This window comes from Phodopus roborovskii, unplaced genomic scaffold (assembly GCF_943737965.1).
Source record: "Phodopus roborovskii unplaced genomic scaffold, PHOROB, whole genome shotgun sequence".
NCBI lineage: Eukaryota > Metazoa > Chordata > Mammalia > Rodentia > Cricetidae > Phodopus > Phodopus roborovskii.
The window spans coordinates 13,708,343-13,729,604 of NW_026126407.1; the positions used below are offsets into that span (position 1 = coordinate 13,708,343).

Sequence of the window (21,262 nt, forward strand, 5' to 3'; positions counted from 1 at the left end):
CAGGTTCAGAGGGGCAGATTCCACTCCCAACACATTGAGCTTACAGTCCATCCAGCTCTTGTCATTGTTACAGGAGCTCTTTCTTCGGGGGGCAGTTAGCTCTGAGCATGCAGACAGGCAGACGGCAAAAGGGCAGGAGCTTCAGGCAACAGCCACCGAGCAAGACAGCAAGACGTAGGTCATTATCTAGCCAAAGATGATGAGGCCCCCGAGGGTCTCAGTGGCCCTCTGCATGGCTCAGCCCACTGCTCACAGGGAGTGGGGACACAATAAACATGAGCTTCTTGCATGACTAACTTCTCACCCGGTTTTCTTCCTCCCACACCTCTTGGAAGATCATTCTACTTTGGAATCCAACTTAGATTGAAAGAACAAATAAAAAGCCGTTGCCCTACTCCAAGATCTGCCTCCAACAATAAGATCCCATGGAGGGGAAATTGTGCCAGCTTTACCTACAGAGGCACGCTCACCAGCAGTTGTGGGTGATAAACACTTTTAAGATTGACATTCGTTGCTTTTACATGATTGTTTTTTTAGGCTTGAAAGGACCTTCAGAAGTAAAATCAAGCAGGAAAGAAATCTCAGCCGAGTCACCAGGAAAATTCCCTTGAACAACTCATGAACTTCAGGAAGCTTTCCACATAGCCATTTGCAATGCATTCGCCCACTCCACCCTAGCAAGAAGCCATCAAGTGGCTAATTAGAGCTGGCCACAGAGAAGCCATTCAACAAACACTTGTTGCTTGATAACCAAGTCATGTGGTCCTTGCCCACTCACCTATCAGCATAGAACCTGCAAATTATGCCCGAGGGTGCTGGTGTTTCACTGATTTCACAGCCCCTCACCTTCAAAACATCTACCTTGCTTCAAACCATCTCTCTCTGCTGTCCTTGGTGACTGTTTTCTTAGAGACATGGGCTTCCTCTAGCCCTTCTGTCCCACAAGTCCCAGCTGCAACGCTCCCTCCACACTAACAAGCCAAGGTATGTGAAAGCTCTGTTGAAAGGCAGGGCAAGGATGAGTAGGAAGGTCCCTTTGCAACTAAGATTCCATTTCTATCATGTCGTTTTTTCTCTTTCTTGATCCTCCCTCATTGCCTATTTTCAAGTGCAAAGTAAAGTATTATCCTGACTTTATGTAAGCTGCTGCTTCTGACTCTGTTTTATACTTTTTAAAAACTCTGTGTGTGTGTGTGTGTGTGTGTGTGTGTGTGTGTGTGTGTATGCCTGCTTGCACATGCACACACACGGAAGTCAAAGGGAAGCTTACAGGAGTTGAATCTCACCTTCCATCATATAGGTCCCAAGAATCAAACTCAGGTCACTAGGCTTGGCAGGAAGCGCTTTTCCTGTTAAGCCATCTTGCTGGCCTGTGTTCTTTAAAACTTCATACAAAGCAAGTGCTTTTCCTGCTAAGCTATCCTGCTGGCCTGTGTTATTTAAAACTTCATACAAAACCATGAGGCTCTGTCTGAAAACCTGGCCCAGACTTGAGCAGCCACAGAACTGAACATGGAAAACACACATGAAGACCTGTTGGGCAGACACGCTGAGCCCCACCTATCTCTGGACACACACACACACACACACACACACACACACACACACACACACACACCATGGATTTTTGAGAGAACTGAGATCCATGTGTTTATGAATGCCCTTTTGAGTTGCCAGAACTGGACATTCTCACACACTGTCCTTGATGCTTCTCCAGGAAGCATCTAGTCTAAAGACCATCCAGGATGGACATCTACTGACTATCTTGTATACGTTGGACAATCCTTTGGAATTTCACAAGTCCTGATCCTGCCTCTGTCTCTAACTCCACTATGACAGGGCAATGCCATTTCCTTAGCAACTTATTCATACACCAGCACTTTCTCAATTTTTGCCCTAGAATAATGGTGCACATTTGCAAAGAGCAATCTGGTGACTGAAATCATGTACACAGTGCAGGATGATCAAGTCAGGGTACTTAGCGGCTTCCTTCTCTTTGGTGTTCATCACTTCCCTGGGTTTGCAATGCTCTAACTTCTTCCTGTGTGTTGTAAAATGTCTGATATAGTGTTACAAGCCGTTTTTACTCAACAACTTATTTCTCCTATGTACATGCATCTTGGCATACCTTCCTCCCTCTGTCCCATCTCCCTCTTCCTTTCTAGACTTGGAAACTACTATTATACTCTGTACATCCATGAAGTCAAATCTGTAGCTCCCACATGTATATGGGAACATATATATCCATTTTTCTGCGCCTGGCTTATAACTGGGTAACATGGGTGCTGAGGTTTCATTCATGTTGCTATGGCCACAGATCTCCATCTTCTTTGTGGCCAAAGAGTATTCTACTTTAGCTATGAACCATGATATCTTTATCCATTCATCCATCCATGGGTACTTTGATGGAGTCCATGCCTTGGCTATTGTGAAAAATGCTTCAGTAAATACAGTGTCTCTGATATACCAACTCCATTCCCTTTGGCTATATACCTTGTTGCAGGAATGCTGGATCAACACTTTTAAAGAGGTTTAACCCAAGCACACATCATTCATTATAGGCATACTCTCATACTGAATTCTCATGAATGCATGCTGGCCATAGTAATGATTAGAAGGGATCATGCCACATCATATTGATGAGCTCTGCTAGGTTCTCCGACTGCTCACTCCAGACTTTGACAACCACTGGACTCTGTAGTATGACCAATGGGACAATGGGAGAGGGACAGTACTTCTATTTGCCTACTTTCTGTTTCTTCTCTCTCCCTCTCCCTTCCTTCTTTTCTTTTCTTTTTTGTTTTGGTTTTTCATGACATTGTTTCTCTGTGAAACAGTCCTAGCTGTCCTGGAACTCATTCTATAGACAAGGCTGACCACAGAGATTTGCCTGCTTTTGCCTTGAGTGCTGGAATTAAAGGTGTGCACCACCACTGCCTGGCAGAACATACTTTCTAACCAAAATAGAGGTCCTGTTCAAAAAAAGAAAGGAAGGAAGGAAGAAAGAAAGAAAGAAAACCCCCAAAAGAAAAAAAAAATGTCCATGAGTCAGGGTGCTAAGCACCCATGAGAACATCGCAAGCCCCAGATTTCTACCCAGAAATGCTGAGCTCCAAATGATTTTTGAGCTATAGATTCAAGGCCTTTGAGATGATAGAAGCTGTTCTCACTGTTCCTTACATAGACAAGAATAAAGGCTGGAAACACACTCAAGTCAGCTACCCAGTGACCTCATGATCATAAACAGCAGGCAGGTGAAGGGCCTTTCCTGGCAGGTCCTACTCATTCTAAATCTTGTCACCATAAAACTGAGTTAGGTGTCTTCAAGCAACTCTTTGGCAGTTTCTGCTTTAACTTTAGTGGTTTGTGGATATCTGACTTAGGGATGGAGACAAACACTGCATTCCCCCCCACCCCCACTGTGTTTCTGAAAATGAAAGTCGGGTTTGTTTGCCCCTCAACTTTATATTCCATTCCTTGCTACTGTTCCAGTTTGGATCTGACATACCCACGCTCCACCTCACATTACCAAAGATTCATATGAGAAGACCTGCACCACGCCTCCAGGTACTAACAGCAGGCAGTAGGGGCATCAGGAGCTGGGGCCTAGCCTGGTGGGCAGAGGCAAGCAAGCAGGCAGTTTGAAGTCAGTCTGATCCACATAGTGTGTTCCAGGCCAGCCAGAGATACACAGGTAGAGTCTATCTCAAACAAACGGCTAGTAGAAGAAGGTTAGGACGTCAAGTCACAGGCATATAGTGTCCCCAAGTAGAGGACATTTGGAATCCAGCCATCTTCTCTCTCTTTGTCTCCTGGCCAGCTACCATGAGGTGAGTGTGCCTCCTGTGCCACATGCCCTCACCACAACTCTCAAACTGTGAGTTTGTTTCATCAGTTGATTATTTCTGTCATAACAGAAAGCTAGTACAACAATGTCTTTACCAATTTGTTGTTACTAAGTCTCCTTGTAGTTAACAAACAAACAAACAAACACCTAGGTGGTGACTATTAGAAAGCATTTAAAATACGAAGTAAAATATTTTACTTCTTCCTGACCGAAGATTACGATTGAAAAGTGTGTGGCAAGTCCTCTGTCTTGGTATTTTTGAGCAAACAATACTCCATGATGCTTTGACGTACACCAACATTTGGAAGTTATGCATTAAGACTCTCCAAACAAAGCCTCTCAGGGCCTGCTTCTAAAGGCAGCCAAAAAATCTCAGGCATCCAGCACCCTCACACATGCCGATTTTTAAGTTAACTATTATTTACTGCAATGCAATTCACTATATTATAGAACTTACCCTGTAAGAGCATAGAGCGCAGTGGCTTTGGTCTGTTCACAGAGTGTGCAGCCCTCACCATTACCTAATTATAGTACATATCTATCACCTTAACCCCTCCTCATTAGCAGTCTCGATTCACTCATCCTGCATCCCCTGGCAACCGCTCATCTACTTTTGGTTTCTACGGATTTACCTATTCTAGGCATTTCATATAAATTAAATCCCACAGCATGTAGCTCCCGGTGTCTGTCTTGACTTGGTGTGATGTTTTCAAAGACCATCCTTGTTGAAGTGGGCATCAACACTGTTTCCTTTTTTTTTTTTTTTTTTCTATAGCTGAGTTCCATTGTGTGCTCACACTCTATTTTGTTTACCTATTCATTGGTTGACAGGCATTGGGCTCTGCCGCTGCTATGTGTGTGTGAGTACCTAGGTTTCAGGATGGACATGAGCTTTCAGTTTTCTTAGGCACAAACCAAGAAGGGGACACATGGGTTTAGCATCTCCACATTTCTTTTTGATGCTGAGGTATCTGGACCATTTGCTGTTCATTGCTAGCCCCAGCTGACAACCAATGTGGTACAACATCACATTCTTTACTAGGCAATTCAAAATAACTTGACTTCTCAGGATAGAACGGTCTGCGTCCTTTGTCTTTGGCATTGTGAATGGCTTTGAATTTACTTAGCTTCTACAAGAGATTACTTGATGGAAAATGAGGGCTGTGCTATGCACTTAAGTGTTACCTGAACAATACAAATTCAAATGGACGCTGGAGAAGAGAAAACAAAGACTACACTGAGCAGATTAATAAGATGCTTTGTAGTCTAACAGCTTTCCACCATGAAGCCATTAAAAGAATAGGGGGAGTGGATCCAGGGGAGAGGGAGATGAAGGGGCAGCTGGCAGGAGTGGAGGGAGGGAAAACTATGGGTGGGATGTACTGTAAGAGAGAAGAATATATTTTCAATTAAAAAAAAAATGGAGCCAAAACAAGGTCTCGCTCTGTCTCCCCCCTCCTCTCTCTCTCTCTCTTTCTCTCTCTCTGTGTGTGTGTGTGTGCGTGTGTTTGCACATGCTCATACACACAAGGGCACAATGCACAATTTAATCAGCTGAATGTGTCAAACAAAAACATGGCTCTGGATTTACTTTGTGCAATACAGATGGACAGAAAAACCAGGCTGGTGGTTCGGGTGCAGATGCTTCTCTGGGCAACTTCTATTGAGAGGGAACTGTCAGGGCCATCCTATCTAGAGAGCTGGAAAATTACTCGGAACAAAGTAAGGCTCAAAAAGTGGTTTTCACAATTACTAAATTTGTGGAAATCCTACCTAGAAACTCATTAGTTCTTAGTGTAATAAAGTTGAATGAGAATCTGCTCACTGAAAGGAAAATTAAAATAAGAAATCAAGAAAACTACTGACTATTTGGCAAATGAACACAAAAGCTCAAACCCTGGCTTACATCCATGCCAAGTCTTACTCACAAACACAACAAAACATTTAGAGACACCAATTCCTTGTTAAAAAGAGGACAGAAACAAATTCCAGCTCTCCTGGGTTTTGCTTGATGCTTAATAGGACAAGCAGGTGTCCCTTAAAATTGTCATTTCCGGTGAATGTCTTTATCTAATAATCTGTGAACTCACTTATCCTCATGCCAAGTTTAGTTACCACCACCCATGCCTCATTCTGAATGCTAAAGGCTAGACATTAATTATAGCCTGGCAACAAGGGCCTGGTGACCTTGGGCAGAGACTCTTAATACACGGAGGATCCCATTTCTGGATATGTAAAATTTGTGGATTCTGTTAGGCCAGGCATCATCTTTTCTGCCAAGGCCAGCAGCAGAGAGTTTTGGCTTTGTTAGCCCTACAGGGAGCACAGAGACGTGGCTCATGGGCCAAATTCAGTTTAGTGCCCCCTGTGTGAGAAGACCTGGGAGATCCTCCCTGCCAGGGGTAGTGAGTAAAGCCATCAGCCACTGAACCCTCCAAATGAGTGACAAGGATGCAGGATGCACCATGGCACTTGGTTGTCTGTACATAGAGACATTTACATCAGAGTCCGGCTCACATTCCTCTCAGAGGGACTCCTGTTCAGTGAGGACTTCATCTTAGAAATAGAAGTCTTAGAGTAGAAGGGGTGGGGTCAGGCTTTCTTCTAGGCTGTTTGGAGTCAGGTGGTCTAATCTGAAAGGATAAAGAAACAGCTCTCCATGCAGGGGTGAGGGATAGGGGTGGGTGAGGAGATGGCCCATGGGAAATGGGAGATTTCCAAAATGCAGTTGGCTCCTTTATAACCCTTGGAAAGAAGTCAACAGACCTTCTCAGTGGCTGCTGCCCAATCTGATTTCACTGCCAGACACCGAGCTGTATGGTCCAACATCTTCCCTGGTGTCCCTTTTACTCTCCTGCCCATCCCTTGGTGCTCTGGGCTCACTATCTCCTAATAAGGTCTTAGCACTTAATCCTTTCCTCAGGCTCTGCTTTCTAGAAAAACAGGTCTAAGATATTACCTCAAATTACTCTCTTTCTTTAGGGATGAAAGATATAGATATAAATGGAATGACTTTGTTTAATGCATACAAGGATTAGTGAAATATGCTGTAAAATAGTGACTCATACATTAAACAGAACCAGTCCTGGCTTTCTACACTAGTTTCAAATGGCTCTCCATTCTTCCAATGGTAACATACATATCAAACAATATTAAAAGGCCAGCTAAGTGATATAGCTTCTAATGATAGAGGGAACCTATGCTGAAGGGTCAGAGTTCTTAAAACAGTTAGCTGATGTGCCAGAGGCTTTGCAGCCTACACATTGAGCCGCGGTCGCCAATGTGATGGCGCTAAAAGGTGGAGACTTGAGAGGTGATGAGGTCATTAGAGCCCCCACTCACTTGGGGTCCATGTTCTTATAAGAGGTTGATGGGAGCTTGCTCATCCTTTTCTCCATGTGAGTGCATCAAGAGAGTCGCTCTCTAGCAACCAGAGGGTAGGCTGCTACTGGACGCTCAGTCTTCAGGCACCTACCTGTACTACCCAGCCTTCAGAATTTCCATTGTTTTCAAATCACCTAACTTTTGCCCTTTCATTCAATTGTCCAACACAGACCCTTAACACTAACTCCGGTCCCTGAATGAATGGAGTAGGCTGTTTATAACAGCTCACCAGCCACGCATCACAATATATCCTGCCTGGATTTAGCCCCAGTCCACTCTGGAGCATCATAGAGCACCTTCCTAGATGATGCAGGCTGCACTCAGAGCCACCCTGCATGGTGAAATGTCCTGGAGGAGCAGAGATGTGGGGGAGTGACGGGGATGGGACTTCTGAAATTCATGATTCACACATGGCCATGCTGGAGAGTCTATTTAAAAACCAGCATCAGGACTATAGTAACTCACCCATCAAAACTTTGCTGGGCATCCGGCTCATTCACTAACACCATAATCCCCAGGGATTTATTTGCCTGGTCCTCCTATTGTAAACATTTTTGATCTGCATTTTTGTCTGTTCCTGGCTTCCTCTCACTTCATAGTTTTCATTCCCTTGCTTGTTACAACACTGCCTTGCATGGATTCATTCCTCGTATCTCCACCAGTTGCTCTCTGACTCTGAGATGCCCTCCTTAACTCTGCATTCAGAGCTTTCTTCTACAGGCTTGTACTGGGTGATGTGTCTGCACCTCCATTCTGAAGAAATGCAAACTCTAGACCACACTACTCAGATGTGTGTGTTGGCCACTGTGCAATGGTGGTCAGGAGGGGCGGAATCCATTCTGCTCTCTGCAGGCTGGGCCATGCATGCACCCACAGGACAGGATTCTCTGAACTTTTATCGGTGACATAGGTGTCCTTTAAGCCATAGATGCATCCATTGAGGTGCTGGCCATCTCTTCCTGAATATGCAGCAAGGAACCAACCATACAGCACCGATTCACCTCCTTCCTTCCAGCTGGCTTCCGAGCATCTCCCACTCTCACTCGCCTCATGACTGCCACACAAGGCAGAAAGCCAGGAGGCAGGCAAGCTCCCTGCTGCTGGCCTGCCACATCCTGTGACAGAGTTCAGCACACCCCCCACCCCCTTCAGGCCACTGTCTTAGATTGTGCTGGCCTCATTATTTCACTTTTCATTTAGGCTATCTGCTCAATGCATGCCCGCTGCACGAGAAGTCTTGCTACAAGGTTGCAATGGGGTCCAGGCCCTGTTTGGAAACTTTCCCCTGCTTTCTACTGCCCAATGGGTGGGTGAAGAGTCACGTGTCACATCCCAGCTTTCCCTCACTTGTGTGTTCCTACCACTGCCAAGCCCATCAACCTGCCTTTCTCCTGCCGCTTCACCCTCTGCTTAGGCTACAACCTTGGTCAGATGCCTCTGTCATGGGTCCCTCCTTAGAGTCCTTACACCACCCATGCAGGTGGCAGGTCCCTCCCTGAAGCTCCCATCCTACTTTGTCACTTTGTCATTGCCTGCAATGCTTGTAGGTATTTGCCTGCTTCTGGTGTCTTTGGAGCTACAGTCTCTTAAAGCAGAGCCCGTTTCTCATTTGGCTTTGTATACCCACGGCCTGACCTGATGGCAGCAAGCAGGGCACAGACCCTCATCCATGAAATCCTAAATGCATGTGAATGCAAGCAGATTATCAGAGGAAGGGACACCAATGTAAATGAGGCTTTGTGCAGAACACTTATTATGATTATTATGCCCAAACGCCCTCTGGGGGAAGACAGATTAGGGATTAGGGGGCAGGGGGAAAGCTAGGGGACTCTCAGGATCCTTGGGTTCTGCACTGGTGGATTCTACCAGTCACGGGCGGCTTCGATGCTCAGGGGAGACAATTGCATATCCTCTGAACATGCATAGGATTTTTTTCTCATCATTGCTCCCTGAACAATACAAAGTAATGACTATTTACATAGCAAGACACTGGATTGACACTATACATAACTAGAAATGACTTAAAGTCCATGGAAGGGTGGGTGTAAAGTTCTATGCAAACAGGGGCATCTGTGTGTGGGGGGAGTGTTATCAGAGATCTTGAATATCACCTTGAGGGGCATCTGCATTTGAAAATTATCCTCTGAGAGGATGAGTGACCTCAGTGCCTCGTAGCTGTGACCTGCCACCTGGACAGATGGAGGTGCTGCCATGAAACACCCAAGTTGGGACAGAAAGCAGAGTCCAGCGGTGAGGTACCAACTCAGAGGCCCCAGGAGTCAGGGTGTGAGGCTGAGGCAAGTGTGCAAACAAGGATGGCTTCTGCTAGGTGCTCTGCTACAGACAGGCAGGCAGCCTCCAAATAGGGAGGGGTGGGAGAAAACTCCAGCAGACCAACATCTGGAAGGAGAGACAGAGCTGTTTGCTTCTCCTCTTTACCCTGTAGCAATCCTTAATGATGCTCAGGAGTTGCTGGAAGAGTTATTTCCCATTTTACTCCTTCTTGGTCCTTTCTACCTCCAGGGCCCCACAGGCTCTCTGTGAAACTCTCTTCGAATACCTCAGACCTCTTTATAACCCTTCTCAAGTGTAATTACACAGGTATTCATTTAAAATCTGCTTCCAGAGCTAACAGTATAGCACACTGATATCATATTTGCTTAGAATGTGGGGTTCAGTCCCCAGAAACACACACAGACACCCCTCCAGTGCTCCCAAACATGCACACAAAGCTTTAAGATCTGCTCTCACTATAAGCAGACAAACAATTTAGGGGCAAGGCCATTCCTCATGGTACATATTTGAAGCTCAATAGATAGCTGTTGAATTGAACAGAAAAACAATGACCACAACAACTACCCAATGAGAGCGTAAAGCCAACCGACCTACATCCAGAATGCAAGACCAAGGAGTTAGGATTACCCAGTAAAAGAAAGAAAGTGGGAAGGCCCAGTCCTACTGGACCAGCCAGATAATTTAGCAAATCAGCCCACAGGTAAGCTAGCATATCAGCCCACCCTATCACCCATAAGGCTGGTGAACTTGTGAACCAAAGTCATCTTCTCAGTTTTTAATGTTCAAAAATAAAAACAATGTGATTTCATAACACATATAAGTCACTGCAATTCATATTCCAGTGTCCACTCATAAAGTCCTTCGCCCTTTTTGCCATACATAAAGTTTTATTTGTAGCTGCACTCACTAGCTTACCTGCTACAGTGATAAAGTTAAGCAGCCGTGACAGAGATCACAACCCTCTAAATCTAAACTATTTACTGCCTGGTCTGCTAGAGAATCAGTGTATCAACCCAAGGAGCACGCTGCACCCCATAACCCCAAGGAAGCTCTGACCTACTGGTGTTAGAAAAGTCAGAATTCTGGAAGAAAGCTACCAGACACTGTCTGTTGATATAGAATGCGGCTGCATTTCCGTTCCTAAGTAGAGTAGTACTTGAATTAGTGACAGCACATTCCTAATACACAGTGATTAAAAAGGAATGCGTTAGATTGAAATATTCAAAGTATAGAACAATGCCTACAATAAATTGTTGGCATGATTTAAAGGACAGAAAGGATAACATTTGTAACTTATTTTTAAAACACCAGCATGCCTATGCTTAGAGGATAGAGAACATAAACGCCTCAAAGGATCTATGTGATAAATAGCTCTGGGAAATTTGACTGAGGATTTTTAATGTCGATTTCCCATTTCTATTCATTGGCTTTTTAACTCTGAGAATATACTATACTATTCTTTAACTGAGGGATGAGAGGGAGAGAGAAACAGAGAGAGAGAGAGAAGGAAAGGGAGGGAGAGAGGGGGAAAGAGAGAGGGAGAAAGGGAAAGGAAGAGAGAAAGGGAGAGAGGGGAGAAAGGGGGAAGAGAGAGAGGGAGAAAGGGAAGAGAGAGAGAGAGGAGAAAGGGAGAGGGAGAGGGAATGAGAGCCACTTTCTCTATTCCCCTTTGCAACAGAATGGCTAATTTGAGACAAGAACAAATCCACCCCAATTCTTGGTCTTGAGCTCATCCAGTCCAAACTCTGCAGTGCACAGATGGAGATCTGTGTTCAGACACCCACTCCCCTCGGGGGAGGCGCACTGAAGCAGCCGCTCCCCAGGGGAAGCACATTCAAACAGCCACTTGTACCCCTGAAACATCTAGGCTCCCAGAGTGGGGCAAAACTGCTGGAGTGTTTGTTTTGAGGAAGTGTAAGATCAGAAGAGTTACAAACAGCCCTGCTTCCCTTTTCCTAGAAACCCTGGTCACTGCTCTTCAAGGGGAACACCCTGCTGAGCATGCAGGTTAGGGCGCTTGTGGTGTAGCAACTACTGGCTTCTCTGTGTCTCCCCCTAGATGGCTGCTGGTTGTCCTCTCACTGGGACCCCTCCTCTTCGTGCAGGCTCAAAATTGTCAAGCACATTTTATAAACAGCCATGTCCCAGGCGGCAAGGGAGAACTATGAGGTCAGATGGGCACAGAAGACACAAGTGTGGCCAATACTGGGACCAACAGGCAGCCGTTCACCATTCACATTCTGCCTTGGCACACATGTCTACGATGCCCACTGAGTCTAATTTTCCTTGAGCTGCTTCTCTTGGTTTTCTCAAGGCAGAGGCCTTGGGGATATAGAGAGGCCAGGACTTCTCAGCTGGTTTGCCTTACATGTCTGTCCTCACCCTGAACAGTGTCCTGCTTAACTTGTACCAAGACTAGCCCTACTGCATCGCATCTCCAGGTTTGGGTTCCTGGAGTCATTTGGGAGATACAAGAATATTTAACTCTTTGGAGCAGGGAGCTACAGTCCCGCTCAGCTGGGAGGTATGTGAGGAGTGGCTGGGTGGCTGGATGTGGGCTTCCAATCCTCGTACCTGGGAGGCTGCCACAGGAGAACTAGCAGGCATTCAATCAGTCTGGTCTACATGGTGAATTCCAGGCCAGTCTAGGCTATCAACTGAGACCCTTTCAAAAGAGAAGAGAAGAGAGAAGGGGAGGGGGAAAGAAAGGAAAGAGTATGGGAAGCAGGGGCGGGGGGTGCAGGGAGCCAGTGCTGAGGGAGAGGATGAATGATCCACACATAGCCCCACCATTTCCAAATGGACAATCCACAAACAGCAGCCAGTGAGATACATCAGTTGAGAAACGGGTGTTAAAGTGAAATTAGGGAGAGTATTTGCAGTCTCCTGGATCTTCAGTACCATTTGAACAGTCCCTAGACTATATGGATTACCTTGACCTGTTGACCTAGCCTCTGAGGTCATTCGTGAACATACAGACCTTGATCCTAAAGTTGAGTTCAATGAAGGGGGGGGGGTGTGAGGTGTCAGGGACACTGGGAATCTGGAAGTACCAGATGTCCCCTGAAGTTGCTTACACACTGCAGACTGAGGTCCCAACAGCCAGCATTGGGGAGGAGTAGGACTCTGCTGTAGGGCCCTGGCATAGGTTAAATAATTCTAGAGCAAGAGGGTTAAATGCCAGGCTGTCTTTCCTTGAGTCAGATTTAGCAAGAAAAAAGCCCCCAAACCAGAGGGTTGGAGGGGGAGAGAGAAAAGCACCCCTAGGAAGAGACAAATATCTGCCAGTTAGAAAAGGCAGTTCCTGAGCGGGACTCACCATTGGTAGTCGTGTTGACATAGTAACGGCGGCCCTGAGGAGACAAGTAGCTGTGCCAGCCAGGTGGAAGGATGACCGTCTGGCTCTCCTCTCCCGGCGGAGGGGGGACCATCCCAGGCTTCTGTTGGAAAGGAAGGAAGAGGTCAGACATACTTGCCATTTTCACAACTGGGTTGAACCACAGAATCACTTTGGAATCGCTCAACTGGGGATGGCCTGGCCTGCAGACCAATCTTGGGGCAGGTGGCATGCATTGTGAGGTGCCTCTCACAGAAGGCACAGCCCCTCCCAGAGCAGACAGAAGAGCTGACCTTCTTCCCTATCAGACCCTGCGAAAATCAATCACTGGATGCTGTCACTCTACATGGCCCGCTGTGGACTGTGCAGTCTACACCCGCTGTGGCCTGCACAGTCTACACTCCACAGGACCACTGAGAATAGAGGCAGACACAGCCCCAGGCCTGCTGTGCAAACCTAGCAGAAGTAATTAATGCAAGTCGCGGCAGAAGGAGGTGTAAAACATTCTATAATAATGTTGAGAGTCTGTGAGAGCTAGGTAGAGTTTCTCTCTCCAAGCGTCATGTCACTGTGGCAAAGGGAGTCAGGATTTTTAAGACAAACCAGACACCACAGGCTTGATTCTTGTGACCATGCACAGTAACATTCATCTTGAGAAACAGAAGAATGCGTTAAGTCCAAGCATTAGGCGGAAGGCAGGAGCACATGCTGTAACTAATTACATCTGTGATCCCTCGGTGGTGGGCTTGTGGGCAATTTTTATCTTTTTTTTTCTTTTACTTATCTTTTCCATGTAAATCTCCAATGAACAACAAAACTGAAGGTTCTCAGCTAAAGAACATTTAAAAATAAAGACAGAGGATCCAAATTAGCCCACACAATTGCTGTGCCTTTTGGAGAAGGTAAATTGACAAAAATCAGAACTGCAGCTACAGAAGGCTGAGAATTTCTCAGCGAAACCTGTTTAAAAATACAAAAGACCACCAGCTCCTCACTGCCCTTGGTATCTCCTGCCATGCCCACAGGAGTAGCCACTTAGGTCACCAATGACCAGTATTTAGGAAAACAGGATAATGGCTGAAACCGGAGCAACAAAGTGTGCTCTGACATCTCTCTCCAGCCAGTCCTGAGACGGCTTTGTCTCAGCTTCCTGTGGTGGCCTTTGCACCATAAGAGGAACAAACAAATCCCAAAAGCTCCTAGCAGAAAACATGGCCTCCCTCAGCTGTCTGCATAGCTCTGGTGCATGTCATGATGTTCCTCTGTGCTCACATGCTTGTATCTCCTGCATGGGTACCTGGTGAGCCAAAGCACCTCTTTGATTTTTGCATGAAAAACTACACTCTAGACAGGTGACGGTGAGGTATGCAGCAGCCAGGCTGAAAGTAGTGTGCTGTCCTCCTCCTTGACACCAGCATGGACCACATGCCAAACACAAATGAACCCGGGAGCAAGAGAGGCTGGCACGGAACACCAACCACTCTAGCATCTCCTGGTCTGGATGATGGCCAGAATACAGGCAACACAAATAGCATTATGATGAGCAAAGAGTGAGTGAGAAGCAGGGTGTGATGGTGCAGGCCCGTGATTCCAGCACTCAGGAGGATGAGATGGGAGAATCATTGAATCCCAGGCCAGTCTAGGCTACATAGCCAGACCCTGCCTCAAAAAAGACCCAAGAGTTAATGAATGAGAAGAGGGAGGAAAGACGAAAGCAAGGGAAGCATGGGGGAGGGAAGAGGAGAGAAAGAACCCTGCACACACACAGGGCCTTGGGAATAAAGTGGTGGCAGGGTGGGGAGTGGAGGGAGGGTGCTGAAGAGGGTGTTTTGCTGGAGAGTCTTCTAGGACCAGAAGATGAGATGGCTGGTTATCTTTTCTTGATCTTAACATCAAGGGGTACCACACAGAGGGTCCATGGGAAGCTGTTGAAGTGAGTTAAGCAAGGCTCTGAAGCTCCCAGGAAGGCATTGCACAAAGAAGATCCATGTCTGCAGAGTAAACAGCCTTAGGCTCAAAGCACCCCTGGTGCCAACCCTACTTACCTCAGCCACACAGCCACCACTGGACCTCAGGCAAGTGACTCAGTCAGGCTCTTTCCACATCAATGAAACAAAAGAGGCTAATAATGTTGGCCCAGGTGTGGCACATGCTGTGGGCTATGGAGATCCACAGTAACTTGCCCAAAACCAGAAAGAGGGACCGTCACCAGGGTTCCTCAAGAGATGGGGGAAATCTCACTGGAAGGGGGATGGAGATGAGCTCTCCAGGCTTTGAGATGAAGTCCAGGCAGACATACTGACCTCCCCTCCAACTGCCCCTTCACCGTGTCTGAGATGTCACCCTCAATGGTTGTTCTCTGAGGTTTCTGCTGCCAAGAAAGGGAGCTCACTACCCTCTGGAGTTGACCAATGTTGGAACGCTGGTCAGGGAGGAGTTCAAGGGCCAGAGTGTAAATGAACTGAGTCATCTGATGCCCCAAGGCCCCAGCTTTGGAGAAGCTGTAAGGGGCCTGACCTCTAGTCTCCTAGTACCCCTCTCTTTAGAATGACTCTGGTTAATCTATCTGTATAACCCAGTGAGCTCATGGGAAGCCTCGGCTTACACATGAGGATATGGGTAGCCATGAAGGTACAGTGCCAGGGAGGGCAAAAAGGGGGTGGGAGAGGTTTTTATTTGGCTGATGTGCTGTGCTTAGGGTGGTCTCCAAACACAGCCACGGTCACCCTCCCTGCTGGATATCTGACCGCCTTGCCTTCGTTTCTGGAGCCAGCTGCAGCCCTCTTGCCTTTTCTTTCTTAGGAAGAAGTCCTTCTGGCTGGCTCACCACCCACAAAGCAGGAGTCAAAAGATGCTGGAGACAGCTGGGGAGATTCTCCCCCCAAGACTGAAAACAAGCATCCCCAACAAGCTGTATGTGAGCATTCAGGACAGAAGTATTAACAAAGGCCAAACATGGAGACAACCAACACAAAGGACCATCCTTGAGGATATGAATAAAACACAGGATAGCCATACAAGTGGAATATTACTCAGAAATTAAAACAGAGTCCTGGTTCTCGCTACATAGTGGCCGGCCCTTAAAAACATCATTAAAGAAGTCAGATCACAAAGGTAACATGTGGTCTCATTCCATTATGTGACGTGTTCAGAGCAGGCAATGCTGCAGAATATGTAAAATACACTAGTGGTTACAGAGGACTATGGGCAGGAAGATAAGGTGGATACAGAGTCTCTCTCTCTCTCTGTCTCTCTCTGTCTCTCTCTCTCTCTCTGTGTGTGTGTGTGTGTGTGTGTGAAAATGGTCTAAACTAGGAAGATGTCATGGTTAGTACATAATTAGTACATAAATGCTATGCACCATCAACTCTATATTTTTATCACAATAAAAAATTGTCTTCGAAGAACATACAGCAGGGCTAGAGATATGACTCAGAAGTTAATGGCACTTTCTGCTCTTGCAGAGGACCCAGGTTTGGTTCCCAGAACCTACATGATGGCTCACAAACAAACAAACAAACAAGCAAGCAAACACCGGTAACTACAGTTCCAGAGGATCTGATGTAGTCTTCTGGGCTTCCTAGGTATTGCACACATGTGATGCACAGACATACATGCAGGCAAACACTCATATGTATAACATAAAAATAAAACTTAAAAAAAATGCTAAGGCAAAATTTTAGCATCATCACCTGCCAGTCCTCACTGAAGGGTCCCAAAGCATCAATCCTCACTCCTCACTCTTATGACCTCAGAGGAGCAGGACCAGGCAGCCTTCTGTGAGAGCTTCCCACAGCCACCTACAGGATAGCCTGTGGATGACCACCTAGTAATTAAGGACTCCCTTGAAACTCTTTTCTAATTAGTTCTCTCCCTAGTTAAATTCTCTTGCTCATGCTGGTTAGTTTTATGTCACTTGATATAAGCTAGGGCTATTTGGGAACCTCAATTGAGAAAATGCCCTTACTAGATTGGCCTGTGGAAAACCCTTTCTTGATTTATGACTGATGTGGCAGGGTCCAGCTCACCATGGGTTGCACTACCCCTGGGCTGGTTATCCTGGTTTCTATATGGAAGCAGAATGAGCAAGCTGTGAGGAGCAAGCCAGTAAGCAGCACCCCTCCATGGTCCCTGCTTCAATTCCTGCCCTGACTTCCCTTCATGATGGAGTGTGACATGAGAGTTGTACACTGAAATAAACCATCCCCCCCAAGTTAATTTTGGTCTTGGTGTTTCATCACAGCAATAGAAACCTGACTAGGACACCTTCCTTCCCTGGCCCCGTGGCTCCCCTCCTCAGCTCTCTTGGCTCTTTCCAGTGGGAGGGGAAGGAAGGGCAGAGAGGTACCACACTAGAGCCACAACACCTAGGACAGACAAGACCAGAGGGAGCAGAGCAGGTTGGAGGTGAGAAGGTTCCTGGTAGGTGAGGCATTGTGAGTACGGCACACAGGATGTCTCTGGAGGGATTATAAACCCTGGCTCTACCTTGGGAAGGAGCCAGCCCCAGGCCAGAGCACAAGGCTGGGTTTCAGTCCTTCCCACTCTTCCCTCATTTGATCAAGAAACATGTTTAACTCTACACAAAAGTTCATGCTCTGAGATGAGAAAAGAAGGTATCAGTCTTCTGTCCTTCCTCCGAATTGGTGTGAAGATCAATTGTGGTGTCGCACCGCACCAGGCAGCCCATTATTATATATTTTTTTAATTTTTCCTGTGTAATATTACACTGCCTGACTCTACACAGCGTATTTGTTTATACATTAGTCCTCTGTTGGATACTTGCATTGCTTTCACTTTGGAGCCATTGTAAATAATGGAGCTGGAGACACTTGTAACTTACTCTACTTCATATGTGACATAAAGAAGTTTGTAGACCACTTCAAACTCCTAGCCTAATTTAGATGCCCATACATACGTAATCCTGGCCCTCAGGAATCTGAGGCAGGAGGATCACTGGTCAAGACTGGTTTGAGATACTGTGTCCATGTATCTGTAAGGACTCTTATCCCTAAATGTCTTTAGTGCACGAGGCCCTAAGCTTCATACATCTCTGTAATACATGTCTGTATTAAGGATGCTTTTATTCCTATTTTTAAAGTAAGGGCTGTGACAGTCAGAGGTTTAATAATATGCACAATATTGTACACATAATTAAATGGTTAAGCTAAACTACTTTAAACTATTGCTTTGGAGCTGAGGGGGATCGACAACTCCTAGGCAGAGCATAGATTTAGTGTGCCCTGGGTTCAGTCCAGACACACACAAAAACATCACTCACTCCGTAAGTCAATCAAACCAACCAACTAAAATTAGCTTGCTTCTAGAGAATTCTGTCCAGTTACTCGATGCCAAGCTACCTTCAGCCCATCTCCTGCCAGAAACCCACACCCAGCTCCATGTCAGCACTTGTCCACCTGAGATACAACTCCCACAAGGGGAAGACAGTTCAGGCCTGAAACTCATACTTGTCTCACAGTCTCCAAAGGAGCATATGCCTTCCCAGGAGATATGCAAAAATATCACCACCCTCACCCAAGCATCACGTTCATTCCCCGGCTGTTGGCTGACTTTCCCTTCTCCTTATTTTTAAATGCCAAAAAAAAAAAAAAAAAAAAAAAAAAAAAAAAATCCTCCTAATCGTGGTACTGGCTCCCCTTGGAAAATAGCAAGCAATCAATCATGTAGAGGGACATCATTCAAAACTTGAGAAGAAATGACCCATTCAGACGCATACCTGTAATCCCAGCATTCAGGAGGCAGAGACAGGAGGATGGTCAGCTCAGTGTCACCTGGGATACCTGGTGAGTCTGAGGCCAGGCTACCTGGTGAGTCTGAGGCCAGGCTAGGCTACACAGTGAGATCCTGTCTCAAATAAACAAAATCCCAAAGGAAACATCTAAAAAAAAACTGATCATCAAACAAACAGACAAACAAGCAAGCCATATGAAACCAAACAAAACACACACCAAAACCAGAAGACAAGTGTGATCAGCTCAGCACATGCTAAACTGTCTGGTGTGAACACCCCTGGGCCAGGCTTTCACTACCAGGTCAAGGCAGTTTGCACCCTGAGTCCCACTCACTACACTCCGGAGGTACTCCGGTACTGCATCAATGGGAGCACCGGAGAGAAACTATTGCCTCTGAAATAGAAACTAGTAGGAAACCTAACATTTCAATAAATACAGTTTGTAAAAAGGTGGTGTGAAACGGTACAGTTAGTTATGAAAGAGACGGATCATGTCACCTAATCCCAAACCCTTTTGATGGACTATTTTAAGAAAGACTAGAGCCTCCTGTAAGTTCCGACCCCTCTACTAAGTTCCCCAGAGCCTCCTCCACTCTTCATGTTCAAGTTCATCCCGGGACAACATCCACCTGCTGGATGCTTCTACGAGCACCTCCCTCTTACCTTCTGAAGCTGTGAGCAAACGCTACCTGCAGGGGTTCTTGGGTGGCCACCAGACACTTGCTTTAGCAGCAGATCAGAGAGTTTTAAGGGCCCCCTGTTCCTCGTCTTCTCACACCCCAAACCCAGCAGCAATGGGAGCTCTAAAGAAAGGCATATACACAGAGCTCTGCACCCCCTCTCCCCCCCCACACCCAGATCTATATATAACACCTCCGAAGTTGTCAGCCTAACGAGCCACTTTCTGGCAGACCCGTTGCCATGACAATGACTGCTAATGAGCCCAGTGCTGTGATTGGCACTGCTTGAAGGCTCCTCCACAAAGGACTTGCCAGCACATTCTTCCTTCCCCAACCATGTAGCCAGCTGGACATCCAGAAGCAGCCAGGACATGGCTGGGAGCAGCTTGTAGGATCCAGGCCTTAGCAATTAGTTTATTGCTAACACACTCTGAGTAATTCTAGACACAATGTCAGACATGGCCTCTATTGCCAGTTCTGTACTCAGCAGGAGTTATGATGACAAAGGAACACTAAGAGATGAAGCCCTAACTCGGCCAGGTGTGATGGTCACACCTGGATGTAATCTCAGTAACTGGAAGACTGAGGCAGGAGGACCACCATGAGTTCACAGCCAGGCTGGGCTACATGCTGAGGCCCTTTCTCAAACAAAATTAGACTAACTGGGCTATTCTTTCTGCTGGACACCTGTTCATGGTAGGAGGACTCCCACACAGAGCTAGCTATCCATGGTGGCCCTGTCTCCCACAACGATGTCACCAACTTCAATTTTTGGTGTCTACAGGAATGCTGGGCATCTTTTCTTTGTCTTGCCGGTAAAGCTATTGTCCTTCCGGTAAAGCTATTGTCCTTCCAGCCCCATCTATTCAGAAAATGCAAATCACAGGAGAGGGCCATGGAGGTGCATGGAGGGAAGTGCTTGCTGTGGGAACATGAGGGCCTGAGTTCAGATCCCTAGAGCTCACGTAAAATTCAAGCATAGGCATTGCAGACTAGCCATATCAGCACTCAGAGGAGACAGGAAGATTCCCAGGAGCTAGCTCACCTGGCCAATTAGTGAGCTAAAGACCTAGAGACAAGGTGGACAAACAACAGTATAAGGACAGCTGGATGGATATCAGCCTCTGGCCTTCACATGTGCCTCCATAGGTGAGCACACCTGCAGATGGAACACTTACGAAAAGGCCCAGGGAGATGGCTCAATTGCTTAATGTGCTAGCCACACAAGTTTGGCAACCAAGTTTGATCCCAGGAGCCCACATAAAAAGTTGGATGTGGAGGCATGCGTCTGTAATCCCAGAATTTCTACAACAAGGTGGTAGGTAGAAACAGAAGAACTGCCCAAAAGCTCACGGACTAGCATGTTGGTATAGCAACTTGACACAAGCTAGAGTAATCTGGGAAGGACTTTCAATACAAAAGAAAAGAAAAGAAACCAAACTGGCCTATAGGCTTGATTAATGACTGGTGTGGGAGACTATCTCACTGTAGGTGGTGCCAACCCTGGGCTGGTGGTGCTGGGCTGTATAAGAAAGCAGGCTGAGCAATTCATGGAGAGCAAGTCAGCTCCTATGTCCAGGTTCCTGCCTTGAGTTCTGCCCTTAGTTCCTTTGATAATGCACTGTACAGCGTAAATATAAGATGAAATAAACCCTTTCCTCCCCAAGCTGCTTTTGGTTATTCCATTTTTATCACAGTAACAGAAACTCTAACCAAGCAACAGCCAGCCTGGAGTGTGCAGTTCTGTAGTTCTGTGGCCAAGACAAGAGAAACCGCCTTAACAAGGCGGAAGGCAAGAACTGACTCAGAAATTATGTCCTTTGACCTCGAAACACACCCATACATATGCACCACACACGCGCGCGCACACACACTCACACACACACACCAACTAAATTCTGTTACACAATTAAATTTGCAAATTGTTTATATAGAAGGTGAAAACAAGTGACAAACAGCCTAAGTAA

General features: G+C 46.4%; 1 protein-coding gene across 5 annotated transcripts in view; it reads right to left on the reverse strand.

Moving 5' to 3' along the window:
* Positions 1-21,262, reverse strand: part of Gas7 (growth arrest specific 7) — a 224,066-nt gene that overhangs the window by 69,423 nt on the left and 133,381 nt on the right. For 4 of the 5 annotated variants that reach the window (XM_051180355.1, XM_051180358.1, XM_051180356.1 and 1 more), the window contains exon 2: positions 12,846-12,966. In XM_051180355.1, the coding sequence (XP_051036312.1) occupies positions 12,846-12,966 (121 nt within the window). Of the gene's footprint in view, positions 1-12,845; positions 12,967-19,278; positions 19,441-21,262 lie in introns of those variants that run through there. The other variant, XM_051180359.1, reaches the window with a different exon arrangement.